Source organism: Hippichthys cyanospilos, chromosome 1 (genome assembly GCF_059441005.1).
Source record: "Hippichthys cyanospilos isolate Australia breed blue-spotted pipefish chromosome 1, RoL_Hcya_1.0, whole genome shotgun sequence".
In the NCBI taxonomy this organism is placed as follows: domain Eukaryota; kingdom Metazoa; phylum Chordata; class Actinopteri; order Syngnathiformes; family Syngnathidae; genus Hippichthys; species Hippichthys cyanospilos.
In genome coordinates, this window is record NC_142369.1 from 11,817,227 (window position 1) to 11,842,209 (window position 24,983).

The following is a 24,983-nucleotide window of genomic DNA, read 5'->3' on the forward strand; positions in this document are numbered from 1 at the left end:
AACTAAGACATTAACGACAAGCAAAAAGCGCCAATCAGCCAAAAAAAGCTACCAAGTGGAGAATGCGGGCGTCGATCCCACTGCCTCTCGCATGCAAAGCGAGCGCTCTACCATTTGAGCTAATTCCCCAGTCATAGACTGAAAAACACAGCAAAAGTCACAACTAAGACATTAACGACAAGCGAAAAGCTCCAATCAGCCAAAAAAAGCCACCAAGTGGAGAATGTGGGCGTCGATCCCACTGCCTCTCACATGCAAAGCGAGGGCTCTACCATTTGAGTTAATTCCCCTGTCTGAGACTGAAAAACACAGCAAAAGTCACAACTAAGACATCAACTACAAGCAAAAAGTTCCAATAAGCCTAAAGAAACCACCAAATGGAGAATGTGGGCGTCGATCCCACTGCCTCTCGCATGCGAAGCAAGCGCTCTACCATTTGAGCTAATTCCCCAGTCATAGACTGAAAAACACAGCAAAAGTCACAACTAAGACATTAACGACAAGCGAAAAGCTCGAATCAGCAAAAAAAACTACCAAGTGGAGAATGTGGGCGTCGATCCCACTGCCTCTCGCATGCGAAGCAAGCGCCCTACCATTTGAGCTAATTCCCCAGTAATAGACTGAAAAACACAGCAAAAGTCACAACTAAGACATGAACTACTAGCAAAAAGCTCCAATAAGCCTAAAGAAACCACCAAATGGAGAATGTGGGTATCGACCCCACTGCCTCTCGCATGCTAAGCGAGCGCTCTACCATTTGAGCTAATTCCCCTGTCTTAGAAAGAATAACACAGCAAAAGTCACAACTAAGACATTAACTACGAGCGAAAAGCTACAATCAGCCAAAAACTAGCTACCAAGTGGAGAATGTGGGCGTCGATCCCACTGCCTCTCGCATGCTAAGCGAGCGCTCTACCATTTGAGCTAATTCCCCTGTCTTAGAAAGAATAACACAGCAAAAGTCACAACTAAGACATTAACTACGAGCGAAAAGCTACAATCAGCCAAAAACTAGCTACCAAGTGGAGAATGTGGGCGTCGATCCCACTGCCTCTCGCATGCTAAGCGAGCGCTCTACCATTTGAGCTAATTCCCCTGTCATAAACTGCAAAACACAGCAAAAGTCACAACTAAGAGATTAACTACGAGCGAAAAGCTACAATCAGCCAAAAACTAGCTACCAAGTGGAGAATGTGGGCGTCGATCCCACTGCCTCTCGCATGCTAAGCGAGCGCTCTACCATTTGAGCTAATTCCCCTGTCTTAGAAAGAATAACACAGCAAAAGTCACAACTGAGACATTAACTACGAGCGAAAACCTACAATTAGCCAAAAACTAGCTACCAAGTGGAGAACGTGGGCGTCGATCCCACTGCCTCTTGCATGCTAAGCGAGCGCTCTACCATTTGAGCTAATTCCCCTGTCAAAGACTGACTTAACTTAACGACAAGCGAAAGCTCCAATCAGCCAAAAAAAAGCTACCAAGTGGAGAATGCGGGCGTCGATCCCACTGCCTCTCGCATGCAAAGGGAGCGCTCTACCATTTGAGCTAATTCCCCTGACAAAGACTGAAAAACACAGCAAAAATCAAAACTAAGACATTGACAAGCGAAAAGCTCCAATCAGCCTAAAAAAGCTACCAAGTGGAGAATGCGGGCGTCGATCCCACTGCCTCTCGCATGCAAAGGGAGCGCTCTACCATTTGAGCTAATTCCCCTGACAAAGACTGAAAAACACAGCAAAAATCAAAACTAAGACATTGACAAGCGAAAAGCTCCAATCAGCCAAAAAAAGCCACCAAGTGGAGAATGTGGGCGTCGATCCCACTGCCTCTCGCATGCGAAGCAAGCGCTCTACCATTTGAGCTAATTCGCCTGACAAAGACTGAAAAACACAGCAAAAGTCACAACTAAGACATTAACGACAAGCGAAAAGCTCGAATCAGCCAAAAAAAGATACCAAGTGGAGAATGTGGGCGTCGATCCCACTGCCTCTCGCATGCTAAGCGAGCGCTCTACCATTTGAGCTAATTCCCCCGTCTAAAACCAGAAAACACAGCAAAAGTCGCAACTAAGACATTAACGACAAGCGAAAAGCTCCAATCAGCCAAAAAAAGCTACCAAGTGGAGAATGCGGGCGTCGATTCCACTTCCTCTCGCATGCTAAGCGAGCGCGCTACCATTTGAGCTAATTCCCCTGTCTTAGAAAGAATAACATTGCAAAAGTCACAACTAAGACATTAACTACGAGCGAAAAGCTACAATCAGCCAAAAACTATGTACCAAGTGGAGAATGTGGGCGTCGATCCCACTGCCTCTCGCATGCAAAGCGAGCGCTCTACCATTTGAGCTAATTCCCCTGACAAAGACTGAAAAACACAGCAAAAGTCACAACTAAGACATTAGCGACAAGCGAAAAGCTCGAATCAGCCAAAAAAAGATACCAAGTGGAGAATGTGGGCGTCGATCCCACTGCCTCTCGCATGCAAAGCGAGCGCTCTACCATTTGAGCTAATTCCCCTGTTAAAGACTGAAAAACACAGCAAAAGTCACAACTAAAACATTAACGACAAGCGAAATGCTCCAATAAGCCTAAAGAAACCACCAAATGGAGAATGTGGGCGTCGATCCCACTGCCTCTCGCATGCTAAGCGAGCGCTCTACCATTTGAGCTAATTCCCCTGTCTTAGAAAGAATAACACAGCAAAAGTCGCAACTAAGACATTAACGACAAGCGAAAAGCTCCAATCAGCCAAAAAAAGCTACCAAGTGGAGAATGCGGGCGTCGATCCCACTGCCTCTCGCATGCAAAGCGAGCGCTCTACCATTTGAGCTAATTCCCCTGACAAAGACTGAAAAACACAGCAAAAATCAAAACTAAGACATTAACGACAAGCGAAAAGCTCGAATCAGCAAAAAAAACTACCAAGTGGAGAATGTGGGCGTCGATTCCACTGCCTCTCGCATGCTAAGCGAGCGCTCTACCATTTGAGCTAATTCCCCTGACAAAGACTGAAAAACACAGCAAAAATCAAAACTAAGACATTAACGACATTAACGACAAGCGAAATTAAGCTCCAATAAGCCTAAAGAAACCACCAAGTGGAGAATGTGGGCGTCGATCCCAAAGCCTCTCGCATGCGAAACAAGCGCTCTACCATTTGAGCTAATTCCCCTGTCATAAACTGCAAAACACAGCAAAAGTCACAACTAAGAGATTAACTACGAGCGAAAAGCTACAATCAGCCAAAAACTAGCTACCAAGTGGAGAATGTGGGCGTCGATCCCACTGCCTCTCGCATGCTAAGCGAGCGCTCTACCATTTGAGCTAATTCCCCTGTCTTAGAAAGAATAACACAGCAAAAGTCACAACTGAGACATTAACTACGAGCGAAAACCTACAATTAGCCAAAAACTAGCTACCAAGTGGAGAACGTGGGCGTCGATCCCACTGCCTCTTGCATGCTAAGCGAGCGCTCTACCATTTGAGCTAATTCCCCTGTCAAAGACTGACTTAACTTAACGACAAGCGAAAGCTCCAATCAGCCAAAAAAAAGCTACCAAGTGGAGAATGCGGGCGTCGATCCCACTGCCTCTCGCATGCAAAGGGAGCGCTCTACCATTTGAGCTAATTCCCCTGACAAAGACTGAAAAACACAGCAAAAATCAAAACTAAGACATTGACAAGCGAAAAGCTCCAATCAGCCTAAAAAAGCTACCAAGTGGAGAATGCGGGCGTCGATCCCACTGCCTCTCGCATGCAAAGGGAGCGCTCTACCATTTGAGCTAATTCCCCTGACAAAGACTGAAAAACACAGCAAAAATCAAAACTAAGACATTGACAAGCGAAAAGCTCCAATCAGCCAAAAAAAGCCACCAAGTGGAGAATGTGGGCGTCGATCCCACTGCCTCTCGCATGCGAAGCAAGCGCTCTACCATTTGAGCTAATTCGCCTGACAAAGACTGAAAAACACAGCAAAAGTCACAACTAAGACATTAACGACAAGCGAAAAGCTCGAATCAGCCAAAAAAAGATACCAAGTGGAGAATGTGGGCGTCGATCCCACTGCCTCTCGCATGCTAAGCGAGCGCTCTACCATTTGAGCTAATTCCCCCGTCTAAAACCAGAAAACACAGCAAAAGTCGCAACTAAGACATTAACGACAAGCGAAAAGCTCCAATCAGCCAAAAAAAGCTACCAAGTGGAGAATGCGGGCGTCGATCCCACTTCCTCTCGCATGCTAAGCGAGCGCGCTACCATTTGAGCTAATTCCCCTGTCTTAGAAAGAATAACATTGCAAAAGTCACAACTAAGACATTAACTACGAGCGAAAAGCTACAATCAGCCAAAAACTATGTACCAAGTGGAGAATGTGGGCGTCGATCCCACTGCCTCTCGCATGCAAAGCGAGCGCTCTACCATTTGAGCTAATTCCCCTGACAAAGACTGAAAAACACAGCAAAAGTCACAACTAAGACATTAGCGACAAGCGAAAAGCTCGAATCAGCCAAAAAAAGATACCAAGTGGAGAATGTGGGCGTCGATCCCACTGCCTCTCGCATGCAAAGCGAGCGCTCTACCATTTGAGCTAATTCCCCTGTTAAAGACTGAAAAACACAGCAAAAGTCACAACTAAAACATTAACGACAAGCGAAATGCTCCAATAAGCCTAAAGAAACCACCAAATGGAGAATGTGGGCGTCGATCCCACTGCCTCTCGCATGCTAAGCGAGCGCTCTACCATTTGAGCTAATTCCCCTGTCTTAGAAAGAATAACACAGCAAAAGTCGCAACTAAGACATTAACGACAAGCGAAAAGCTCCAATCAGCCAAAAAAAGCTACCAAGTGGAGAATGCGGGCGTCGATCCCACTGCCTCTCGCATGCAAAGCGAGCGCTCTACCATTTGAGCTAATTCCCCTGACAAAGACTGAAAAACACAGCAAAAATCAAAACTAAGACATTAACGACAAGCGAAAAGCTCGAATCAGCAAAAAAAACTACCAAGTGGAGAATGTGGGCGTCGATTCCACTGCCTCTCGCATGCTAAGCGAGCGCTCTACCATTTGAGCTAATTCCCCTGACAAAGACTGAAAAACACAGCAAAAATCAAAACTAAGACATTAACGACAAGCGAAAAGCTCCAATCAGCCAAAAAAAGCCACCAAGTGGAGAATGTGGGCGTCGATCCCACTGCCTCTCACATGCAAAGAGAGGGCTCTACCATTTGAGCTAATTCCCCTGTCAAAGACTGAAAAACACAGCAAAAGTCACAACTAAGACATCAACTACAAGCAAAAAGTTCCAATAAGCCTAAAGAAACCACCAAATGGAGAATGTGGGCGTCGATCCCACTGCCTCTCGCATGCGAAGCAAGCGCTCTACCATTTGAGCTAATACCCCAGTCATAGACTGAAAAACACAGCAAAAGTCACAACTAAGACATTAACTACGAGCGAAAACCTACAATCAGCCAAAAACTAGCTACCAAGTGGAGAATGTGGGCGTGGATCCCACTGCCTCTCGCATGCTAAGCGAGCGCTCTACCATTTGAGCTAATTCCCCTGTCTAAGACCAGAAAACACAGCAAAAGTCGCAACTAAGACATTAACGACAAGCGAAAAGCTCCAATCAGCCAAAAAAAGCTACCAAGTGGAGAATGCGGGCGTCGATCCCACTTCCTCTCGCATGCTAAGCGAGCGCTCTACCATTTGAGCTAATTCCCCTGTTTTAGAAAGAGTAACATTGCAAAAGTCACAACTAAGACATTAACTACGAGCGAAAAGCTACAATCATCCAAAAACTATGTACCAAGTGGAGAATGTGGGCGTCGATCCCACTGCCTCTCGCATGCAAAGCGAGCGCTCTACCATTTGAGCTAATTCCCCTGACAAAGACTGAAAAACACAGCAAAAGTCACAACTAAGACATTAACGACAAGCGAAAAGCTCGAATCAGCCAAAAAAAGATACCGAGTGGAGAATGTGGGCGTTGATCCCACTGCCTCTCGCATGCAAAGCGAGCGCTCTACCATTTGAGCTAATTCCCCTGTTAAAGACTGAAAAACACAGCAAAAGTCACAACTAAAACATTAACGACAAGCGAAATGCTCCAATAAGCCTAAAGAAACCACCAAATGGAGAATGTGGGCGTCGATCCCACTGCCTCTCGCATGCTAAGCGAGCGCTCTACCATTTGAGCTAATTCCCCTGTCTTAGAAAGAATAACACAGCAAAAGTCACAACTAAGACATTAACTACGAGCGAAAAGCTACAATCAGCCAAAAACTAGCTACCAAGTGGAGAATGTGGGCGTCGATCCCACTGCCTCTCGCATGCTAAGCGAGCGCTCTACCATTTGAGCTAATTCCCCTGTCTTAGAAAGAATAACACAGCAAAAGTCACAACTAAGACATTAACTACGAGCGAAAAGCTACAATCAGCCAAAAACTAGCTACCAAGTGGAGAATGTGGGCGTCGATCCCACTGCCTCTCGCATGCTAAGCGAGCGCTCTACCATTTGAGCTAATTCCCCTGTCTAAGAGCAGAAAACACAGCAAAAGTCGCAACTAAGACATTAACGACAAGCGAAAAGCTCCAATCAGCCAAAAAAAGCTACCAAGTGGAGAATGCGGGCGTCGATCCCACTGCCTCTCGCATGCAAAGCGAGCGCTCTACCATTTGAGCTAATTCCCCTGACAAAGACTGAAAAACACAGCAAAAATCAAAACTAAGACATTAACGACAAGCGAAAAGCTCCAATCAGCCAAAAAAAGCTACCGAGTGGAGAATGTGGGCGTCGATCCCACTGCCTCTCGCATGCGAAGCAAGCGCTCTACCATTTGAGCTAATTACCCAGTCATAGACTGAAAAACACAGCAAAAGTCACAACTAAGACATTACTACAAGCAAAAAGTTCCAATAAGCCTAAAGAAACCACCAAATGGAGAATGTGGGCGTTGAATGTGCACATGGGTCCCGCCACTCACATGCTAGCGATGAGCTACGTCTCCCACGCCTGTCCTTTTCTGGGGGACCAATCACTTAGAGCGTGTGACAGCAAAGCCGGCGTGTGATGTAACCGGAGCCGGCTTGTAACGGCCCTGTGCAAGGCGTGCGCAGGCCTGTCAACATGCTGCAGACATAACAAGGTGATTCTAGCAGGTACAGCACAACCCTGATAAGACACTGGGAAAAACTGCAACACATTGCCATTGACTTTTTATATCATTTAGAACCTAAAAAAATAATGACTGACATTTGGGATAAGGTTTTGTCGACACGTAGTCGGGCTTCTTCCAAATGGAAATGTCTCCTGTTTGTCCCATTTGCTAGACATGGCTGGGCTTTTTTTTTTTCCCCATCAAAATTTAATGTTTCAAAACCAAAGTGGAGATTTGACCAAGCCTCAGATTTCGTGGTTGCATGTAACCAGCTTCAACCGGAAATCGCGCTACTCTTTTTTTTTTTTTTTTTTGCTGCCAGACGCAGATACTGATGACATCAGAAGCGGAAGTTCTTTCTTTTTGGACACATAAGAGGCGGAAGTTCTTTCTAATTGAACAGAATCTGGCGGAACGCTTGGACGTGACCGAACCCACACTGAGCTGGATTCATATATATATATATATATATATATATATATATATATATATATATATATATATATAGTCATAAAATCAATGAAAAATGTTAAATCGAGACAAATGAACTGCTTTATTTTGATTTCTTTTTTCTTGCTTGCTGAAAACATTGAAATACACAATATAAGGCTCAAGAAATGTATACCTAGATCCAATGTGTGTGATTTGTGTGTTTTTTAAAATACTCTCAGGAGTAGAATTCTGCGCATTGGCTGAAGATTTTGTTATTTACAAGGATTGAAGGCTGACAGCAGTGACCCAGTAGAATAGATAAAAGCACAATTAGATGATTAAAGCTGTGATTGAACTCATCATTATTCCAAATTTTGCATGATTAAAAAGTACATTCAAAGACAAAGTGTAATACACACACACACACACACACACACAGTGACGGCTGAGTCAGTCAGTCTGCATTTTTTATGGTGTTGTTGACTAAATGTGTTAAAAGAGCTCTGATTACTACTTCCTGTCCCGCACACGCTACACAAGTCAGCAACTTTTGCCTCTTTCCAAAACAAAAATGAATGCACAAGCACACACTGCTAGAAGTCAAGAAGATACTTTTTTGTTTCAGGAAATACAAGTACAATGAAGGTTTCTGGAACTTATAGGTCAAAATGTGGCTAACGATACCTGATAGTCCCAGAAAGTACATGTACCGATTCCAAAAGTTGCTGGAACTTTAGGTGGCAAGCTTTGAAAGACCATCGTGTGTTGTGGTGCTGTAAATCGGAGTTACTCAATGGGTTGACCCCAGTCGAGTGCCTAGCTATGGTCTCACACATGACATGGCGCTACATGCAAAAATAAATAAATAAATAAATAAACCCAAACATTTAAATCAATCAAAAACAAAGCTCCCAGAATTGACACTTCAACATGATTTCAGAACACCGTCTTTTTTTACAATGGGAGCTGCTCACGATGGGAGCGAAACATCATCAAGCAGACCGTTGTCGTGAGCATACTTCCGAGAGGAACATCAAACTAAAGATTTTGAATCATAATTACTTGTTATGGTACAGTTTATTTTGAAGCATTGGCTGACTCTCTCACAGTATTAGTAAGATGAGCAAATCAGACTCTGCCTCTCACTATAGTTGGGCCAAACTACTGTTGTGTATTTTCCTTACTATGATGTTTACTAAACTGATACTTCTGCAAAAGTAGAGCTATTGGTTTATTACATTGTTGCTGAGCAGTATTTGCCACCCATCACTGTTATTAGGATAACAACGGCCTCTTACAAAAATTTGGGAGTAAAATCATCTCCCATAGACACCCATGGCATAATCTAAGGCTGCTTATATCTGCAGGTAACTTATACGGAATGAAAAAAGACCCTTTATGACACTAAACCAAAAAGTTCCCGGAATAGATGAACTTTTGGAGAACCATGGTGCGCTGTCCTAATTTTCTTTCAGGGTAACTTGCTAGAGCTGGAATATACGCTTCACTCTACCAATACTGAAAATAAAAGATCCTGAAGGATTGGAAGGAATGAACCTTTTGAATGACTGGAATGTGTTAGGACAACTAGAGTTTTGCCTTAATTCAATTCTTGGGTAATCTACATGAAGTGAAATAAGCTCCTCCAGATCTATTTGTATCAAAACCGGAGGTTCACTAAACTACAATTCTAGAACTTTTTAAATAATGTGAAACAAAACCCTAGTTTAGAGACCGTTTGGTACAATAGGTGCTCAAACAAAAAACGCTGCACTAGTACATCAATGTACTGTACCAGTTCTGGAGGACTAGTGCAAGCATGTTAAGAAACTCACAGTCATGCTGAGCTTGCAAAAAAAAAAGGTATTAGAATGACACTTGAGGCTAAACGTTTATTATCTCACCGGCACGTGCCGCGATTATTGTGAATTACTGCGGCGTCAACAGAGCGCGTGCGAACGCGTCGGGCGCGGAAACAACTTCCAGCACACAAACAAAAGGAACAAAAGGAAGTCAACAAAATTCCAAAGACGCACACAAGCACACCGCAGGGGAGTCCCGCGCCCGAACACCACAGTGTGAAAGAAGGACGCAAGTTAGTCAAACCAAAATGAACATTTTACCTGTGTCGCTTTGTGCTGGTGGCCGGCGCCGGCGCCGGCGGCCTGCCTCAAGGCGGCAGCGCGCGCGCATTCCGGGCCGAGTAGAGCGAGCGCGAGGATGAGCAGCCAGCGGCAGAGGTGGCCGCCGGACGCGTGCGCGTTCGTCCGCATCTCGGCAGACTGTCGCTCGTCAAGACGCGCGCCTCGGAACTTGCTCCACTTTAAATACCGCCTCGCTGTTTCTTTGTTTTCCGCCGGCCACCGTACAGACAAACAAACGCACACACGCTTGTTTCTTGGCGAAGTCACGTGATTGTTAACCCTCGGCGTGCCACACACCAAACCGCACTTTCACTCTTAACTCAGTATGTAACTTAACTATCCTCTGAGGAAAACTGTGATTTCAGAACGCCTCCGAAGGCAACACCGAACATGCCAGTCAATGACCCAAAGCGTACTCGCGGTTCGGCAACCGCGGATTCAGCTCTGTGAATATTTTTTTTTTTCACTAAATCAGAACGTCAACCCCTATTTGTCTTTGAAAATCGATTTTTGGCACTATATCCTCGAGTATGTAGAAATTATTCATTCTTGATTCAGTCAGGTGCAAATATCTGTGGTCTAATTTTGATACAGTGCATCACAAAATTATTCACAGTGCTTCAGTGCTTCACTTTTTCCATTTTGTTATTTTACAGCCTCTTACAAAATTGTAATAATCTCTTACCTCAAAAACCTAACCACAACACCCGCTCTGACATTGTGATTTTCAAAAATGTAATAAAAATACAAAGTATGAAATCACATTTACATATTTATTCACAGTCTTTGCCATGGAGCTCAAAATGTAGGTCAGGTGAATGATTTTTCCCAATGATCATACTGTTTCTCTATCTTAAAGGGCCCTATCATGGAAATCCAACTTTTTTGGAGTGTTTATCAATGGAGCCCCTCTGGTGCCAGAGTATATAAAAAAAAAAAAAAACGGTTCCACTTCCCAAGAAGTACAAGTTCGGTGTTTTCTATTTCCTTTTTTTTTCATACCCTGGCACCAGAGGAGCTCCATATTTAACCATGTTACAATGTCAATTACTCACACTAAAGTTATTTTCCTTCATTGATGCATCTAAAAGAAGTCCTTGTTTATTCTGCACTCTCAACAGATAATAAGGGTCAGGTTTACTTGGCAGGTCACAGGAGTGCCCTCGTACTGCCTCTGTACCGCCCCCGTACCGCCCGTGCAAGCAAAAGTAAATACACCTTATCTGAGGAGACGTTCATATTTTTTACTTTTGATATCATTCTGGCATCGGGAAGGAGAGATTTTGCACCGGGTCGGTCAAGTAAACGGCAACGTTTCATTTATTAGTTTTACTGTAGAAAACGTGGTGAAAATGTGTGTCTGGGAGCACACTGCGGGACAATCAACATTGTAGTACATAATTCACCCGGAGCCGTTTTTATGAGAAGACCGTTTTGATAGGAGGAATGGGTGTTATCGTTATCGTCTTTTGCTTTCATGGATGTGGTAAATTTAGCTGAATGAACATGATTGGAAAGACACACACCTGTCTATAAAAGGTCTTTGGGTTGACCGTGCGTTTCAGAGCATAAACACCAAGCATGAAATCAAATGAAGTGTCTTGTGGCACGAGTCTGAGGAAGGATACAGAAAAATTACCAGCTGCTTTAAAGGTCCCACTGAGCAAAGGGGCCCCCATTATTCAGAAATTCCAGGGAGTTGGAACCACCAGGAGTCTTCCGAGAGCTGACCGGCTGTCTAAATTGAGCGATCGGGTAGATGGTTCTTTGGCAGGGAGGTGACCAAGAACCCGATGGTCATTCTGTCAGAGCTCCAGCGTTCCTCTGTGGAGACAGCCTTCCAGAATGACAACAATGCAGCAATATACAGAAATCCTGGATGAAAACCTGCTCCAGAACGCTCTGGACTTCAGATTGGGGCAAAGTTTCATTTTTCACCAGGACAACAAGAAGCACACAGCCAAGCTCTCAAAGGATTGGCTTCAGAAGCACTTTATGAATGTCCTGGAGCGGCCCAGTCGGAGCCCAGACTTGAATCCGACCGAACATCTCTGGTGAGACCTGAAAATGGCTGTGCACAGATGTCTCCAATCCAACCTGTGTGACGGACGACTATGATTTCAGACTGCCCCGAAACCAACATCTAACTTGGTTGACAGACATGATGTGTCGACACGATTATTGTGTGGGGAAAACCATAAATTCAGACTGCCCCTGAAGGCAATACCTGACTTAGAGGTGTTCTGTTTAGCGACAGATAAAAAATTACAGTAGTACCTGAAAGCAACACTTAATAGAGAATTATAAATCGTCACTCCAAACAGAAAACACAAAGTTAGAACGTTAAACTATAACTTTTGTGTGAAGGGAAACTGTGATTTCAAACTGCCCCGAAGGCAACATCTCACTTGATTGACAGACAAAATATGACAACAGAATTACTGTGTGATTTCAAACTGTCCCTAAAGGCAACACCTGTCTAAATTACAGCTGTGACATTTTGTGGAAGGTGTGATCTCAGCCTGTCCCTGAAGGCAACACTTGACTAAATTAGACATGTCATTGTGTGGAAAACTGATTTCAGTCCGTCCCGGTTGGTAATACCCGAGTTTTTGGTACTTGTGCCACTGCATGCTCTTTCTCAAAAGTTTCTAGACCTATCAAAACGCAAAACCTCACCAGGAGGGTGTTATTTTGACTCCAACAAACTCCCTCAGAACTAAATTAAGATAATAATTCCCACAGTCACACTGACACAGAATGATCGGCTAAAGTTCCAAAACCTTTGGTTGTAATTGAGTACTTGGTACTTGTAGTTCCTATAAAAGATTTCAATCATATGTGCCGCTACAATAAAAAATGGTTGTAACTGTGTAGTTGGTATTTGTAGTAGCCCCAGTAACAGAACAAACAGATGTGGAGATATAATTAAAAAAAAAGTTATTGAAGCATCCAAAATAATGCACAATAACACATGTTGTCTTTAAAAGAAAAGCAGACGTGAATCACTTCTTGATGTAAGCTGCGTGATCACGTTTCCATAAGGGGAACTTTTATTTTTGCAGCTGGGACATAAAAGACCTGCTATGGGGGAGTCAGGAGAGGCTGTAAGGGGATCTAAGGGGGTCTTTGTGAACACCCCGAGCAGGAGGAACGGAATCAATTCCTTCTGTGAATCACATTGAGATCATTTGTGTAATTACAAGCACTAATAATAGCGCGCGGACGCCTGGCTTTCATGAGCGCACTTGAAAAGGAGGCACCAATAAAAACTGGCAAGAACTGTTGACCGCAGCAAGAAATTAAACCTTTGAACTCGTACAATAGAATACAATAAGCTTCTATAAGTGGATACCGTTCCGTTTCATCAAAAGGGAACTAGAACAGTCAGGAGAAGTGTATGTGCCAACTAGGAGTAATAAAGGGTATCGTAAACTGAAACTCCCTTGTGTTTCAAACCAGTAGTCCCTGTTGATGAATTTAAATGCCACAGATAAGTTCCAGACCCCCCGAAAACTTAACACCATGTTTAAATTGATGTCAGGGCCATTTTCAGTATAATATTAATTACTGAAAGGCATTTAGCTATTAATGAAGTCTGCGTTTATGCAGAGAGCATCAAAAAAATCTCAGGAACCTGTGGCCACAAAAACACAGAAAGCTGGACATTTCATTTAAAAGTGGTTAACTCTTTACCGCAATATTGTTTTGAAAATTTAGCTGTCAAGAACAATTTAACTGTGCACCATGGAATTTAGGAACAATGTAAATATTTAGTAGACCTACCAAAAAAAGCTTCAAGAAGCTAAACCCCCTAAAGACACAGCAAGCCCTCCATTTTGGTCCGAAGCCATTTGCAACACACAATTTTAATGATTTATTTACAAACTGTTGTTTTTTTTTTTTTAATTCAGCCATGAAGAGTTTCCACAAGCAACATGAAATTTGGTGGACATGGAGATCATAAATAAATGCACACACAATTCTCAGGAGGCCATGCTTAAAGAGTCACACTATAAGGGCCTATAATATATTTTATTCTGTCCACAGTGTATATGTGCATATAAATTACATTTGGCACATTTGCGATTTAGTTTCTGAATAAATATGAGCTTTATTTTATTGTTGAACCAAGAAGTTAGCGGAGATCGCACTTCTTGCCTTGCCCCCCTTCATGACGCAGCTCAATGTCAGCGTCTTGAGCGCTCATCCTCACGAAGATGGCGGCTCATGGAGAGTATTCCAACAATGTGAATACAACGGGGGTGTTACTCACATTAAAATGCAAAGCGCCGTCAATATGCCACTCTGACTAACATGCTTTCCTCCTATTAAATTAGTCCCTGTTGGGAAACCAGCATTTTTAAAAATAGTTCGGGTGATTTATTTACTACTCACACTAATTGTCCAGCTGTGTGCTCCACACACATATTTTGGACACTTCAGCATTTCTACAGTAAAACATTATAAGCAAATAAATGAAACGTTGCCATTTACTAGGCCGACTGTGCAAAATCTCTCCCCCTCAGTTCCAGAACCAAAATTAAACTAAAAGACGCGGATAAAGTCGGTTTGTATTTTCTCTAGCACAGGCGGTGCCGAGAGGTGTGGGGGAGTTGCAAATTGCTCCTGTCGTCATGAGCGCACTTCAAGCCGTTTTATCTGCACGGGCGTGTCCGGTGCCAGAGCACAAAATAAGCTATGCTTAGAAATACATCAATGAAGGAAAGTAACACTCTAGTGAGTGTCTAGAATCGTTAAAGGTTCCAAAAGTTGACTTATCATGTTACGGCCCCTTAAAGAATTTCCATTTTGGCTTGAAGCAGTTTTAGCATCAATAACGACAACAATTCTCTTGGATTTTGGCTGCACGGACGGCTTCACATTGCGGGGTGAAATTTGGCAGGCGTGTATATCGTGAATAAACAAAAACAAGTCTTAAGAATCCATGTTTAAAATGATATAGGAGGAACCATATGTCATTTGGATTGAAGTGGACAATTCCTACAGAAACTGACAAATCCCAGAGATTAAGTCCAATTGCTACTAAATGTACTTATTTCAAATCATTTTTTTACCATATGGTTATTCCAGAAACCCCCAAAAATGGTTTTCATTATATCATATAAAAACATGATACAAGTGTATTTATTGTACATGAAACAAGCCGAAAGGCAAAACAGCTGTAATGTCGGATACGTGCCTTAAAGTGGACATGTCATCCAATTCCTTGCAAGTGCTCTCATCTTGTATTTTTTTTCTTCCAGGAAACGTTCCCTACATAAAAGCAGTGGAAAATGAAATAGAATTTATAAAGTATTATCTGTAGCATGACAAGTATACATGAATAAACGGTGTGTAGGCACTTGTGTACGGATACAGTTGGTTGTAAAGTCCTTTATGATGACGCCAGCCGCACATTAACGGTCACAATAGAACATTCATGTTCCAAACTAAAAGTCCAAAATGATTCATGTAGCAGTGCGCTGCTTAATCTCACGACATAAACACACACATGCATGGCACATATGGCTTCCACTACTTTTTTTTTTTTTTTTTTTTTAACGAGACTGTGGACTCGCTCCAGGACAGAGGATCTCAATTAAGAGAGAAGCCAGCTTCGGCGTCGGCTTGCGAGGGGCTGCCAAGTGAAGTTTATCTGGAATGACGTGACTCTGACTCGCCGACAGGGAAGCCCGAACGAAACAAAACAGCATCCGAGAGAATGCAACACAGATTTCGTTTCAAGGTAGATTCTAACATAGAAAAAAAAAACACTTCCAATACACAATCAATTAACATGAAATTTGATAGGCATTGATTGCCCAAACCAACAAAAAAAGCTTGAAGAATTGGGACACAGAGACATTTGCGTTAGAAGCACCCATTTGGGAGTAGGATCAGTCAAGTGCAAGGTCTTCTTTAATTCTTTACATCAAAGGCATTTCATTTCAAAGGGAAGTTATTGAAATAAGACAGGCGGGGCCTGAAATTTCATCCACCTGGTGACAACATGTCAAAGTTCAACATGGCGTGATGACTTAGCTAGTGTGCGAGAATGTGGAAAAAAATGGACCCAAAAATGGTCAAAATACTACACAGGTCTTCAAAATGTACCACATTTGAATGTAGTAGACAGATGGATGACAACAAATTGTTTTTTTTTTTTTTTTAAGTGTATGGGCATAGCAAGGCTCGTCAAAAAAAAAAAAAAATTGAACAAGCCTCAATATTTTTTAACTATATTCTGATAGTGTTCACAACATGAAATTAACTGGCCAGTCTTATCATGTCGCACAATCATAAAATTGCTTCAAGACGATTTGCCGGAAATAAAATAGAAAGTACGCCATTTTGGTTTGAAGAGGCCACTTTTGACTTCTGTTCAACCATCCGTTTTCTATCGCTTATCCTCACTAAGGTCGCTGTTTTGTTGGTGCCTATCAGCTGACTTTGGGCAGTAGGTGGGGTAAACCCTGAGCTGGTTGCCAGCCTATTACAGGGATCAACAGCCATTCACGCACCCAATCACACCTCAGGACAATTTCTTAAACCGTGCATATTTTTGGAATGTGGGAGGAAGCCAGAATGGAGAACATGGAGAACATGCAAACTCCACACAAGTAGGCCACAGCTTACTTTTCCACCCATTTTACACTTATGTGGGTTACTTTCCATGCATGCTTCAAGACGGACAACTTCTGGAGATATTGATATTATTTGAACCTCATACAGCTCCTCAACAAAGAGCCAGAATTAAAGTCCAGCAGTTCAACTCAGCGCACATTTATCAATAGCATGTCTGTTCAAAGCTCAACTTCAGCATGATAACATAAGGTTCCGTTGTTCCTTTTTTATTGAATCTTATCATTATGAAAGACTTGGAATAAAGCCACCAAGCAAGCAACTTAGCCCCTAAGTAATAAAATAATTTTAAGGTAACAGGACATATTTGTCTTTGTCGCCATGAACACACCTTTTCTGTATTTTTTACTATGGCGAATGTCATAAACAGTATTCAAATAGGTCACTGTGGGGACAATGAGGAAGGATGCAAACTGGCTGACTTTTTCTTTGAGCTGTTTGTTGGGGGGGGGGGGGGGGGGGTTAATGTTAATTAACATTAATGGGGGGGTAATGTTTCCATTGTGAGCTGAATAAAGGAGTAACTTATCTTATATCAGAGGCACGCACGAAAGTTTCTGGCATCCGCTAAAAGGCCACAATGAGTCTGACGAGAAATGTCAAAGACGATACTATCAACAACGACGCTTTTTTTTGTCTGCTTTAATGTCTGTGACTTTTAAGGTCCAGAAACATCGGATGCTACATAGCTAACATTGCGGAAATAATAGCAAAAACTGCCTCAGTGGACAAAAATCTCTCAAGCTAGTTTGTCTTATCAACATGAAACGAAGGTCTGTGCATCGGTAGAGCCACAAGAATGTCTCAAGAAGACAAACCTGAAAATGACAGACGCAGAGTCAACCATTTGATTCAAAGTGGACATTTTAACCTAAAATGATAAACATTGACTTTTTGGGGTGGAAGAATGCCCCCAGTGCATGTTTGACAAGGTAACCTGAAATTTCTCCGACTCACAAGAATCTTAAGAGGCTACGATAGAAGAAAATGTCTTGAAAACGTAGTCATGTTCACTATCATGTGTGTAACTTACCAGGAATATCATGAGAAAACCCACAAACAAATCAAAAAGCAGGAGAGCGCCCATTTTGTTTTGAAGCCACCATTTCAGAGTCACTTTGGGAACTTTTAGGGAGTTCAAAGATACATTTGCCTAAGATATTTTTTTTTCAACAAACATTTAGTCCTGAAAGCCACTTAGCTTCATTTCGCATTGTGAACTTTGGCAGAAATATCTCTTTAAGTGTTTACCATCAAAATAGCCCTGAAAGAAACATATTATCTCCAAGGGTACTTCAAAGACCAATTTGGAGTGTCCAGCATACCTAGAGTGCATGTTTTGGGGAAGGTGGGAGGAAATAATTTGTTCCAGAAATTGTGGGAAAATTCAGCCTATAAACTACCCATAAAAGTCTCATGAATGACTGAAAGTAGGAGTTTACTTTGGTTTGAATGACCATCTCAGAGTCATTTGGTTCAAGTTCAGGGCTCATTCAATCACGAGATTTTTGGCGGGAAGATTCTGCACCCAGTTTCACACAGCAACATAAAATTCGGTTAATCGTGAGTCGATCTTTTTGAGACTTCACATTTATACGCATGTATTATTTTTCAGGCAGCTTTAAACTGAGATTACTCCCAAATATATACTTGCGCTACCAAATTTGAAACGCGTATAAGAGCCAGATGGAAGATATGAAGTTTTTGAATGTTCATGACTGTTTGTGAAAACATGACATCAAAAGCTGATGACTCACCATCAAAACAAAACAAATGAGCTGTTTGCTCATGCTTTTGGGTGGTCTTGAGCTGTAACGGAAGGTAAAAGGTTACAGCTTAAATATCTGTCACATGCTCATGATGCAATGTGGGAATCTTTTTATATTAAATGAGCTCAACAACAGCGCTGCGGAATTAAGCTTCCTATTGTCAGGAAGTAGCAGCATTTTTTTCTTTTTACTTTAGTTGATGTCAAAGTAGCTTTTGCAAACAAAGAGCATATGTGCATGTGTCTTAATGGGAAGCAGATGCCAGGGCTCGCGCGTGTGTGTGTTAGGTATTAAATGGCATCCCCGGCATCTGACGGGACCCTGTTTGACCGCTCGCCGCTGCACATGAGCTAATAAGTGATGGCGTTAAATTTAGGACATCAAAGCAACGTCGCTTTGCTTCCTGATGGTCACGGTGCGGTCAATGACTATGATTTGTTAGCTCATTTTTCTGCAAACTATCCAGAAAAAGGAGCTATGTAAGAAAAGCTGGCCTTTATTAGCCAAGGTCCTTCACAAACTGCCCGGAAAAACAGGATAGATTTTTTTTCTAGGTTTTTTTCCGACTTTTTTTTTTTTTTTAACACAGAATACAGGCAAGTCCTTAGTTATTGTGATTAAGAGGAAGAATACTGTATGTGGCAAAGAAGATCTTACAGATCAGAGAAAAAACACAGTATGCCTATATATAATAACTGAAGTATATACACTGCCTGTCTGTATTTCTGCTGTTTTGAAATAGCAATTGTCTAACTGTGGAAAACAACCTTAAATCTAATCTGACGTCTGTTTAAACATTTTTTGCATCTCACATATAACTTTTGTTGGATGACAGTATTTGCTTCAATATTTGAATGTAAAAAAAAAAATTATATATATATATATATATATATATATATATATATATATATATATATATATATATATATATATATATATATATATATATATATATATATATATTTCACTGCTAGCCATTTTCCAAAAACAATTTAGAGCATTTTGAGAGATTTCTTTTCAGCTCTTCAGTATATTGTATTCACTGGCAATATGAGAATATATACTACCAAAATAAAGTTTGATGGCCTTATTGTTTCTATTTTTTTCCCATTCCTTGTTAATCATCAGTAAAACATCAATTGGGTTTATCAACAGTAATAATGACGCATTTTTTTTTAACTTTTGTTCTTCTTTATTTCATTTTCATTCAATGGATTTTTAAATATTTATATTACAGCAGTATAACGTGGAAAAAACAAATAATTGTAAGTGATGCTGACTCACCTGATACTTCCTGGTAAACGTCAATGTTTTCCCTGCCTACCTGTTGAAAAAAAACAAAAACAACAATTGGTGGTGGCATAAAATGTTGTCTTTTCATTGACAAATCACGGCAGTCTTTTGTTTTATGTGCCAGTTGTTTAGTAAGCTTCGAGGGAGGGGGCCTTTAAAATGGATAGTTTTCCCGAAATTCTCTGTCTTGCATTAACCAAGTTTTGTTACCATATTCATGCATATGCGGTATTAGTAAATCAAATGATAAAAGAAGCACAACATGTACGCATAATATATACATTTCATGAAATAATTACCCTCAAGAGACATAAAATTGCTGACAAATGATTGCCAATTACTGATATGATCAATAGTAACTGTGAATACCTTTACACTTTACACCATGTGAATTGCCCTAAGCGCGGGGACCACATTGTGGCCAATACATCACTACGTTCTGTTTGACAAGTTAATTAAGTTATTAATGATGCGTATAACTCTTTCCGCCATTTTCTCGCCTCTCTCCCGCCGAGTTCATGGACTTCGTCTGTGAAGCACACTTACGGAGCCGTCAAGAAAAGGGAGGACGCCATCTGGAGGCCGTTAGTAGCAGTGCAAACAAAACACGTTGACGAAGCAGCACTCTTGTGACATCACGTCTGTTGTTCAAAGCAGTGAAGTCACATCTGACGCGAGGGGGAAAACCGGCACCTTAATTTGATTTAAACACATGTAGCCGAGTGTCTGGTAAAAGTGGGGTTTTAGGAGAGATGCCTGAAGGCTGTACCACCCAGCTCCCTGCCTGTCCATCACAGCTTGAGGTTTCATTTTAGAAAATCATCAACTCAAAGAAGCAACGTGAAATAAACATTAAATAAAATATTAACCATGGAAACTGAAATCATCGAGTTTGTGGACACGGAGAAGTTGTATCTGACACAAATCCGTTATTTGGAGGAGCAGCTGGAGAAGTAAGGTTGATTTTTAAAGAATGCTCATTCGCAAGGTAGCAAAAGGTTCCTGAAAAGCCAAGCATGAGTTCAAAAATACTTTTAAATTCCCATCCCTTTCCTGAAAAACCAAACATGATTTCAAAGTGACAGTGCAGCAAGTGCACAAATCTAGTGATTCAGTTCCTCTTTTGGACCTAAATGTGTCTAAAAACGTTTTCAAATGGCTTATTTTGATAACACACAAAAATAGTAGCCGTTAGTATCCCTTCTTACTTCCTAGTGAACATTATCAGTCATTGAAAGTCTGAATAAACAAAGAACACACGGAATGTCTGAATTTTGTTCTTGTAAGCTAGCTAAAACCAAGGTTATCAGATGAATACTTGTGAAAACTTGTTTTTGAAGGTTTTCCAGGATAGTCTGCTGAAATTAATCAGAAATTCTTATATACAAAGTGACTAGCGTTCTTAAGGAGAACATTCTTACTCATATTCTTAGGGCGCTCGTACCCGATGAGTTCGAGACCATACTCAGTCCATCCTCCTTCATAGAGGTTTATACATACACTATTTGAGAATATTTATTGATTAGTGGATGAATTCAAGAGGATTTGGACAAGTTAAATGTCTGAATGAAGAAGCAAAGCTCAGAACAGTGGTTGAAATTTTTGATAATCGATTGGTTGTCTATTTCTGCGCCTTTGCATTCAACATGTGAACATAATTTTCTATTAATCAGCCATTAAACATAGGCAACATTTTCAGAAAATGCTACATTACAGTTGGTAGCTAGCTTGATGCTAGCCACACAGCACTCTTGAATTAGCAATAGAGAAGTTAGCATTTTATAGCCTAAAGACTATTTGAATGTAGCCAAATATTTCCATTTATTATTATCTAAAAAGCAGTTGATTGTAGACAAATCCAATAATTGTTACATTGCCACTATTTAATATTAGCATTAGCATTTTGAGTCGACTGTTGAACGTATGCAAGAAATATAGACCAGGATACATACAGTACCTTTCATCAGATCTCTTTGTATACATGTTGACTCATCCAGGTTTATGTTTGCATTTCAGAAACATTGGAGTACATTTTGTATTTAGCGTGTAGCTTGTAGCATGGTGTTGACATGTTACTTTCCTCCAGGTGCCAGAGCAAATGTGAGGAGCTGGAGAACCAGGTACAGGACCTGCTGTATGAGCAGCGGGTACTGCGCAAGGACAAGGCCGACGTGACGCGCTACCTGAAGCGCTCACTGGACGCCAAGGACAAGAAGGTGGAGATGTTGATGGAACAGGTGGAGAGCCAGCAGGAAGCAGCCGAGCTCCAAAAGCAGAATGTGGAGCAGTTAGAAGCTACAGTAACGCAGCTGGAAGCTCGGATACAGGAGCTCAACGAGGAGATCAGCAAGCAAGGTCAGAGTGCGGCTGGCGCAGGCTGCTATGGGAACTAACGTAAAATGACCTGGAACTGAAATCCAAATGACAAACCTTTTCTTCTATTTCTTCTTGTCCTTCTTGTCAGTGGCGAGTTTGGAGGCTCAGGCTGAACAGCTGCTGATTCTGGAGGAGAAGATGGTGAAGCAGAAGGAGGACCAGGATGCTGCTATTCGCCGTCTTAAGGAGGAAGGAGAGCGAGAGAAGACTAAGTAACTCTTCCTCTCCTTTCTTCTTCTTTCTCCCTTCCACTGCAGAATTTGACCTTTGTTGTCCTGGCAGCATGATCGCTGAGACCATGAGAAACATGGAGGAGGTATTTAAGGATAAGGTGGCCAAGATGCTGCAGCAGGAGCGGGAGCAGAATAGCGAGAAGATGTATCAGCTGCAACAGATGCTGTTAGAAAACACGACTCTGTGGGGAGAGAAGGACGTGATGCAGAAGAGAGAGCAGGAGCTCTATTGTGAGGTCAGCCGCCTCCAAGAGGAACTCAACAAGAAGCCCAGGCGCAAGCTCCTTCGAAGAAAGGTCAGGACATACACATCCACATTTGTAAATAAACCTTCAGGGACTAAGACTTCTCTTGGAAGCTTGAAGCTTCTCTCTGGACTGGAATATTTCAGAACCTTCTACTGAAACCAGGACATTCTCTGTACTAAAACATTCGATGTTGACTGTTTCGATGGCTGGTACGGGTGACTGTTAATAGACTAAAACCTTCTCTGAGGGACACGAAACTTTCCTTGGGACTGGAATCTATACTATAACCTACCAGGTTTAAAACATTCTCTAGGGACTATAACTTTCTCTGGTTGTCTGTACTTTCTCTCAACACCAGACCATTATCTTTAGGACTAGTACCTTCTGCTGTACCTCAAACCTTTTTTTTTCAATTCTAGAACCTCTCTGGTAAATAGTAGCTTCTCTTGAGACTTAAAAACTTTGCTCAAGATTATTACCTTCTGTACAGACTAGAAGCTCGTCCTGCTGAGGAGAACCTTCTCTCAGGACTAAAGTCCTTTTGAGACTGGAAGCTTCTCTTGGGACTGGAATCTGTACTTGAGGTGAGACCCATCTATCAGGGCTCAATTCTCTCTGGACTTAAATGTCTGGTGAGTGGTATTTTCTCTCAAAACCATCATGTTACCTTGTAATACAAGATTCTGGCTTGACTAGGGCCACTTGGGGACGAACAGTTTCTTAGGACTGGAATCTTCCCTGATGAGAACTCTTTTTAGAGTTATAATGTTTTCTTTGTACTATTCCACTTGTGATGGCAACCTATCTAGGGACAAGAAGCTTCTCTCAGGATGAGAACATTATCTTGGTACAAGAGACCTTTCTCAGCTAAACTATTCTTTCAGAGGAACCTTCTCTCAGGAAAAGCCCACCCTCTTGGCAATAGAACATTTTCTCAAGATTAAAAGTGTCTGGAAGTTTATTTTGGGGTAAGAAGATTGTTTTGGATCTCCAAGAGTCTCTTGTGTGTCTTGTTTGGCCTAATGCTCTCGTGATATAAACCTTCACTTGGGATTAAAACCTTTTGTCTTGACTACTACATCTGCGAACTAACAGCTTTTCTCACATCTTAAGAGTTCTCTCTTGACCCTCCAAGTACTGGACCTCCAATTTTGGAACTAAAACCATTGATTTTGTGTCTGTCGATATGTTTGGATATCCATGTTCATGTCATGCTATTGTTCTTCACAGTGACCAATCATCTCACGTGTTCTCCTTTTGAACTGTTAACCTGCTGGAACAACAACAAAGGCAACAGGACCAGGAAGCATCATGAGGCATCATGTTCACGGCGGCCGCCAGAAAGACGTCGGGAAAGAGCTACACACGTGTTTTCTTGCTGCCCGCAAACTCCTGTGTCGCTCTACCTGACAAACTACAAAACTCATGACATCACTTCATAACAGTACGATACCAACGTCAGAACTGTCAGACACTTATATTACGGAAACTCAATTCACTCAAACCATACGAGACTTACAGACATCACAACACTACATGTCACAGAATGGACAAAGAGATGACAAAACACTACCTTGCACACACACTACATGCCGTGACATGGTGTAGGATGATACAAGCTGAGATCCCAGTTAAACAAACAAAACGATTCTGGAATGCTCCAGAAATTGAGCATTCAGGAATCCAAACGATAAGACCTCCTATCAGCTTCCTGGAGGCAAACAACACCAGACAACTCGGCAGGATGCGAGGAGACATAGATACAATGTTACGTGACACTTCACAAAACGTAGTATAGCAACACTACATGCACACGAAACTAGATGTCAAAATAGCAACATTGAAGATAAAATTGGTCAATTAAATACTGTATATCCCTCCATCAACGACGTACAACAGGACACAACATAAAACAAGATTATAAACCACAACTACTTAAAACTACATGACAAAGAATGCAATACTACACTAAGTATACTTAGAATATGAGAAGAGCTGCTTTGATTTGGAGTTGGCTGCAACCCTCCCTTTTCCCGATTCGCTGGCCTGGAAATGGGAAAATTACATGACCATTTTGGTCATCGAAAATGACCAAAACTGGTCCAGCTCGCCTCTGGCGCAGTTGCGCCACCTGCTGAGCTGGATGAACGCCGTTGATGAAAATAGGGCACTATGTAGGTAACACACACACACTACATGGCACAAACTGCCCTACATTTCACTGACATACCAAATGAGACAAAAGGCACTATGACACTACATGACAACCATAATCAGCCATCAAATTTAATCAACGGGCGTGACTGACCACACAGTACCAAACAACAGCTGATTCCGAAAACGCAACGTTGCGACTCGATCATGTTTGATGACTCTCAGGAGAATCAAAAGTATTTCCTTCACAATAAGCATATCCTTCCTCCTTTTCCTCCTTTTCACTCTTCTGTGTGAGTGTGCAGTGTGATCAATGTCTCCAGTGATTTGCACAACACTGTCAACTGAAAACACATGTCAATGTTTTGCCTGTGGGGTGTGACTTTGAGCCTGTGAAATGTGAATAACATGTCTAAATGTGGAAAGTCGTTTTCTTGTAAGGTATGGTCAATAAAAAAATGACTGACTGCGGATACTTTCAATGAGTTTGTATGTATGTAGTTTGTGATAGTTAATGTTACGGTCCTTA

The 24,983-nt window shown here is 41.8% G+C and overlaps 2 protein-coding genes, 1 long non-coding RNA gene and 17 other non-coding genes across 21 annotated transcripts in view; 1 reads left to right on the forward strand and 19 right to left on the reverse strand.

The window, feature by feature from the left end:
* mmp11a (matrix metallopeptidase 11a) overlaps window positions 1–10,045 on the reverse strand; it is a 24,999-nt gene extending 14,954 nt beyond the window's left edge. Inside the window, exon 1 of the mRNA XM_088417478.1 lies at window positions 9,716–10,045. Within this exon, the coding sequence (XP_088273604.1) occupies window positions 9,716–9,865 (150 nt within the window). The 5' untranslated portion in view covers window positions 9,866–10,045. The remainder of the gene's footprint in view (window positions 1–9,715) is intronic.
* On the reverse strand, window positions 700–772 carry trnaa-agc (transfer RNA alanine (anticodon AGC)). Its single transcript has one exon. It is a non-coding gene; the product is annotated as a tRNA-Ala (tRNA).
* Window positions 862–934, reverse strand: trnaa-agc (transfer RNA alanine (anticodon AGC)). The gene has a single exon. It is a non-coding gene; the product is annotated as a tRNA-Ala (tRNA).
* On the reverse strand, window positions 1,024–1,096 carry trnaa-agc (transfer RNA alanine (anticodon AGC)). The gene has a single exon. It is a non-coding gene; the product is annotated as a tRNA-Ala (tRNA).
* On the reverse strand, window positions 1,186–1,258 carry trnaa-agc (transfer RNA alanine (anticodon AGC)). Its single transcript has one exon. It is a non-coding gene; the product is annotated as a tRNA-Ala (tRNA).
* trnaa-agc (transfer RNA alanine (anticodon AGC)) lies at window positions 1,963–2,035 on the reverse strand. Its single transcript has one exon. It is a non-coding gene; the product is annotated as a tRNA-Ala (tRNA).
* trnaa-ugc (transfer RNA alanine (anticodon UGC)) lies at window positions 2,286–2,358 on the reverse strand. The gene has a single exon. It is a non-coding gene; the product is annotated as a tRNA-Ala (tRNA).
* trnaa-ugc (transfer RNA alanine (anticodon UGC)) lies at window positions 2,447–2,519 on the reverse strand. Its single transcript has one exon. It is a non-coding gene; the product is annotated as a tRNA-Ala (tRNA).
* On the reverse strand, window positions 2,608–2,680 carry trnaa-agc (transfer RNA alanine (anticodon AGC)). Its single transcript has one exon. It is a non-coding gene; the product is annotated as a tRNA-Ala (tRNA).
* Window positions 3,264–3,336, reverse strand: trnaa-agc (transfer RNA alanine (anticodon AGC)). Its single transcript has one exon. It is a non-coding gene; the product is annotated as a tRNA-Ala (tRNA).
* trnaa-agc (transfer RNA alanine (anticodon AGC)) lies at window positions 4,041–4,113 on the reverse strand. The gene has a single exon. It is a non-coding gene; the product is annotated as a tRNA-Ala (tRNA).
* On the reverse strand, window positions 4,364–4,436 carry trnaa-ugc (transfer RNA alanine (anticodon UGC)). Its single transcript has one exon. It is a non-coding gene; the product is annotated as a tRNA-Ala (tRNA).
* Window positions 4,525–4,597, reverse strand: trnaa-ugc (transfer RNA alanine (anticodon UGC)). Its single transcript has one exon. It is a non-coding gene; the product is annotated as a tRNA-Ala (tRNA).
* Window positions 4,686–4,758, reverse strand: trnaa-agc (transfer RNA alanine (anticodon AGC)). Its single transcript has one exon. It is a non-coding gene; the product is annotated as a tRNA-Ala (tRNA).
* Window positions 5,814–5,886, reverse strand: trnaa-ugc (transfer RNA alanine (anticodon UGC)). The gene has a single exon. It is a non-coding gene; the product is annotated as a tRNA-Ala (tRNA).
* Window positions 6,136–6,208, reverse strand: trnaa-agc (transfer RNA alanine (anticodon AGC)). The gene has a single exon. It is a non-coding gene; the product is annotated as a tRNA-Ala (tRNA).
* trnaa-agc (transfer RNA alanine (anticodon AGC)) lies at window positions 6,298–6,370 on the reverse strand. Its single transcript has one exon. It is a non-coding gene; the product is annotated as a tRNA-Ala (tRNA).
* Window positions 6,460–6,532, reverse strand: trnaa-agc (transfer RNA alanine (anticodon AGC)). Its single transcript has one exon. It is a non-coding gene; the product is annotated as a tRNA-Ala (tRNA).
* Window positions 10,046–18,162: 8,117 nt separating the features above from the next.
* On the reverse strand, window positions 18,163–19,971 carry LOC148429178 (uncharacterized). Its single transcript, XR_015865923.1, has 3 exons — window positions 19,813–19,971; window positions 19,435–19,474; window positions 18,163–18,190 (listed from the first exon to the last, which is right to left on the reverse strand). It is a non-coding gene; the product is annotated as an uncharacterized LOC148429178 (long non-coding RNA).
* Window positions 19,972–20,142: 171 nt separating this feature from the next.
* Window positions 20,143–24,921, forward strand: cfap157 (cilia and flagella associated protein 157). 2 transcript variants are annotated; one of them, XR_015865921.1, is made up of 6 exons: window positions 20,143–20,396; window positions 21,530–21,798; window positions 21,908–22,031; window positions 22,102–22,348; window positions 22,791–22,884; window positions 23,531–24,921. XR_015865921.1 is itself a non-coding variant. In XM_088417506.1 (5 exons), exons 1-5 carry the CDS (start codon window positions 20,314–20,316, stop codon window positions 23,531–23,533), a joined length of 726 nt encoding a protein of 241 aa, XP_088273632.1. In that variant the 5' UTR covers window positions 20,143–20,313; the 3' UTR covers window positions 23,534–24,921. The 2 variants fall into 2 exon arrangements, 1 of the variants encoding a protein (XP_088273632.1); XM_088417506.1 differs by lacking the exon at window positions 22,791–22,884.
* Window positions 24,922–24,983: the final 62 nt, after the last annotated feature.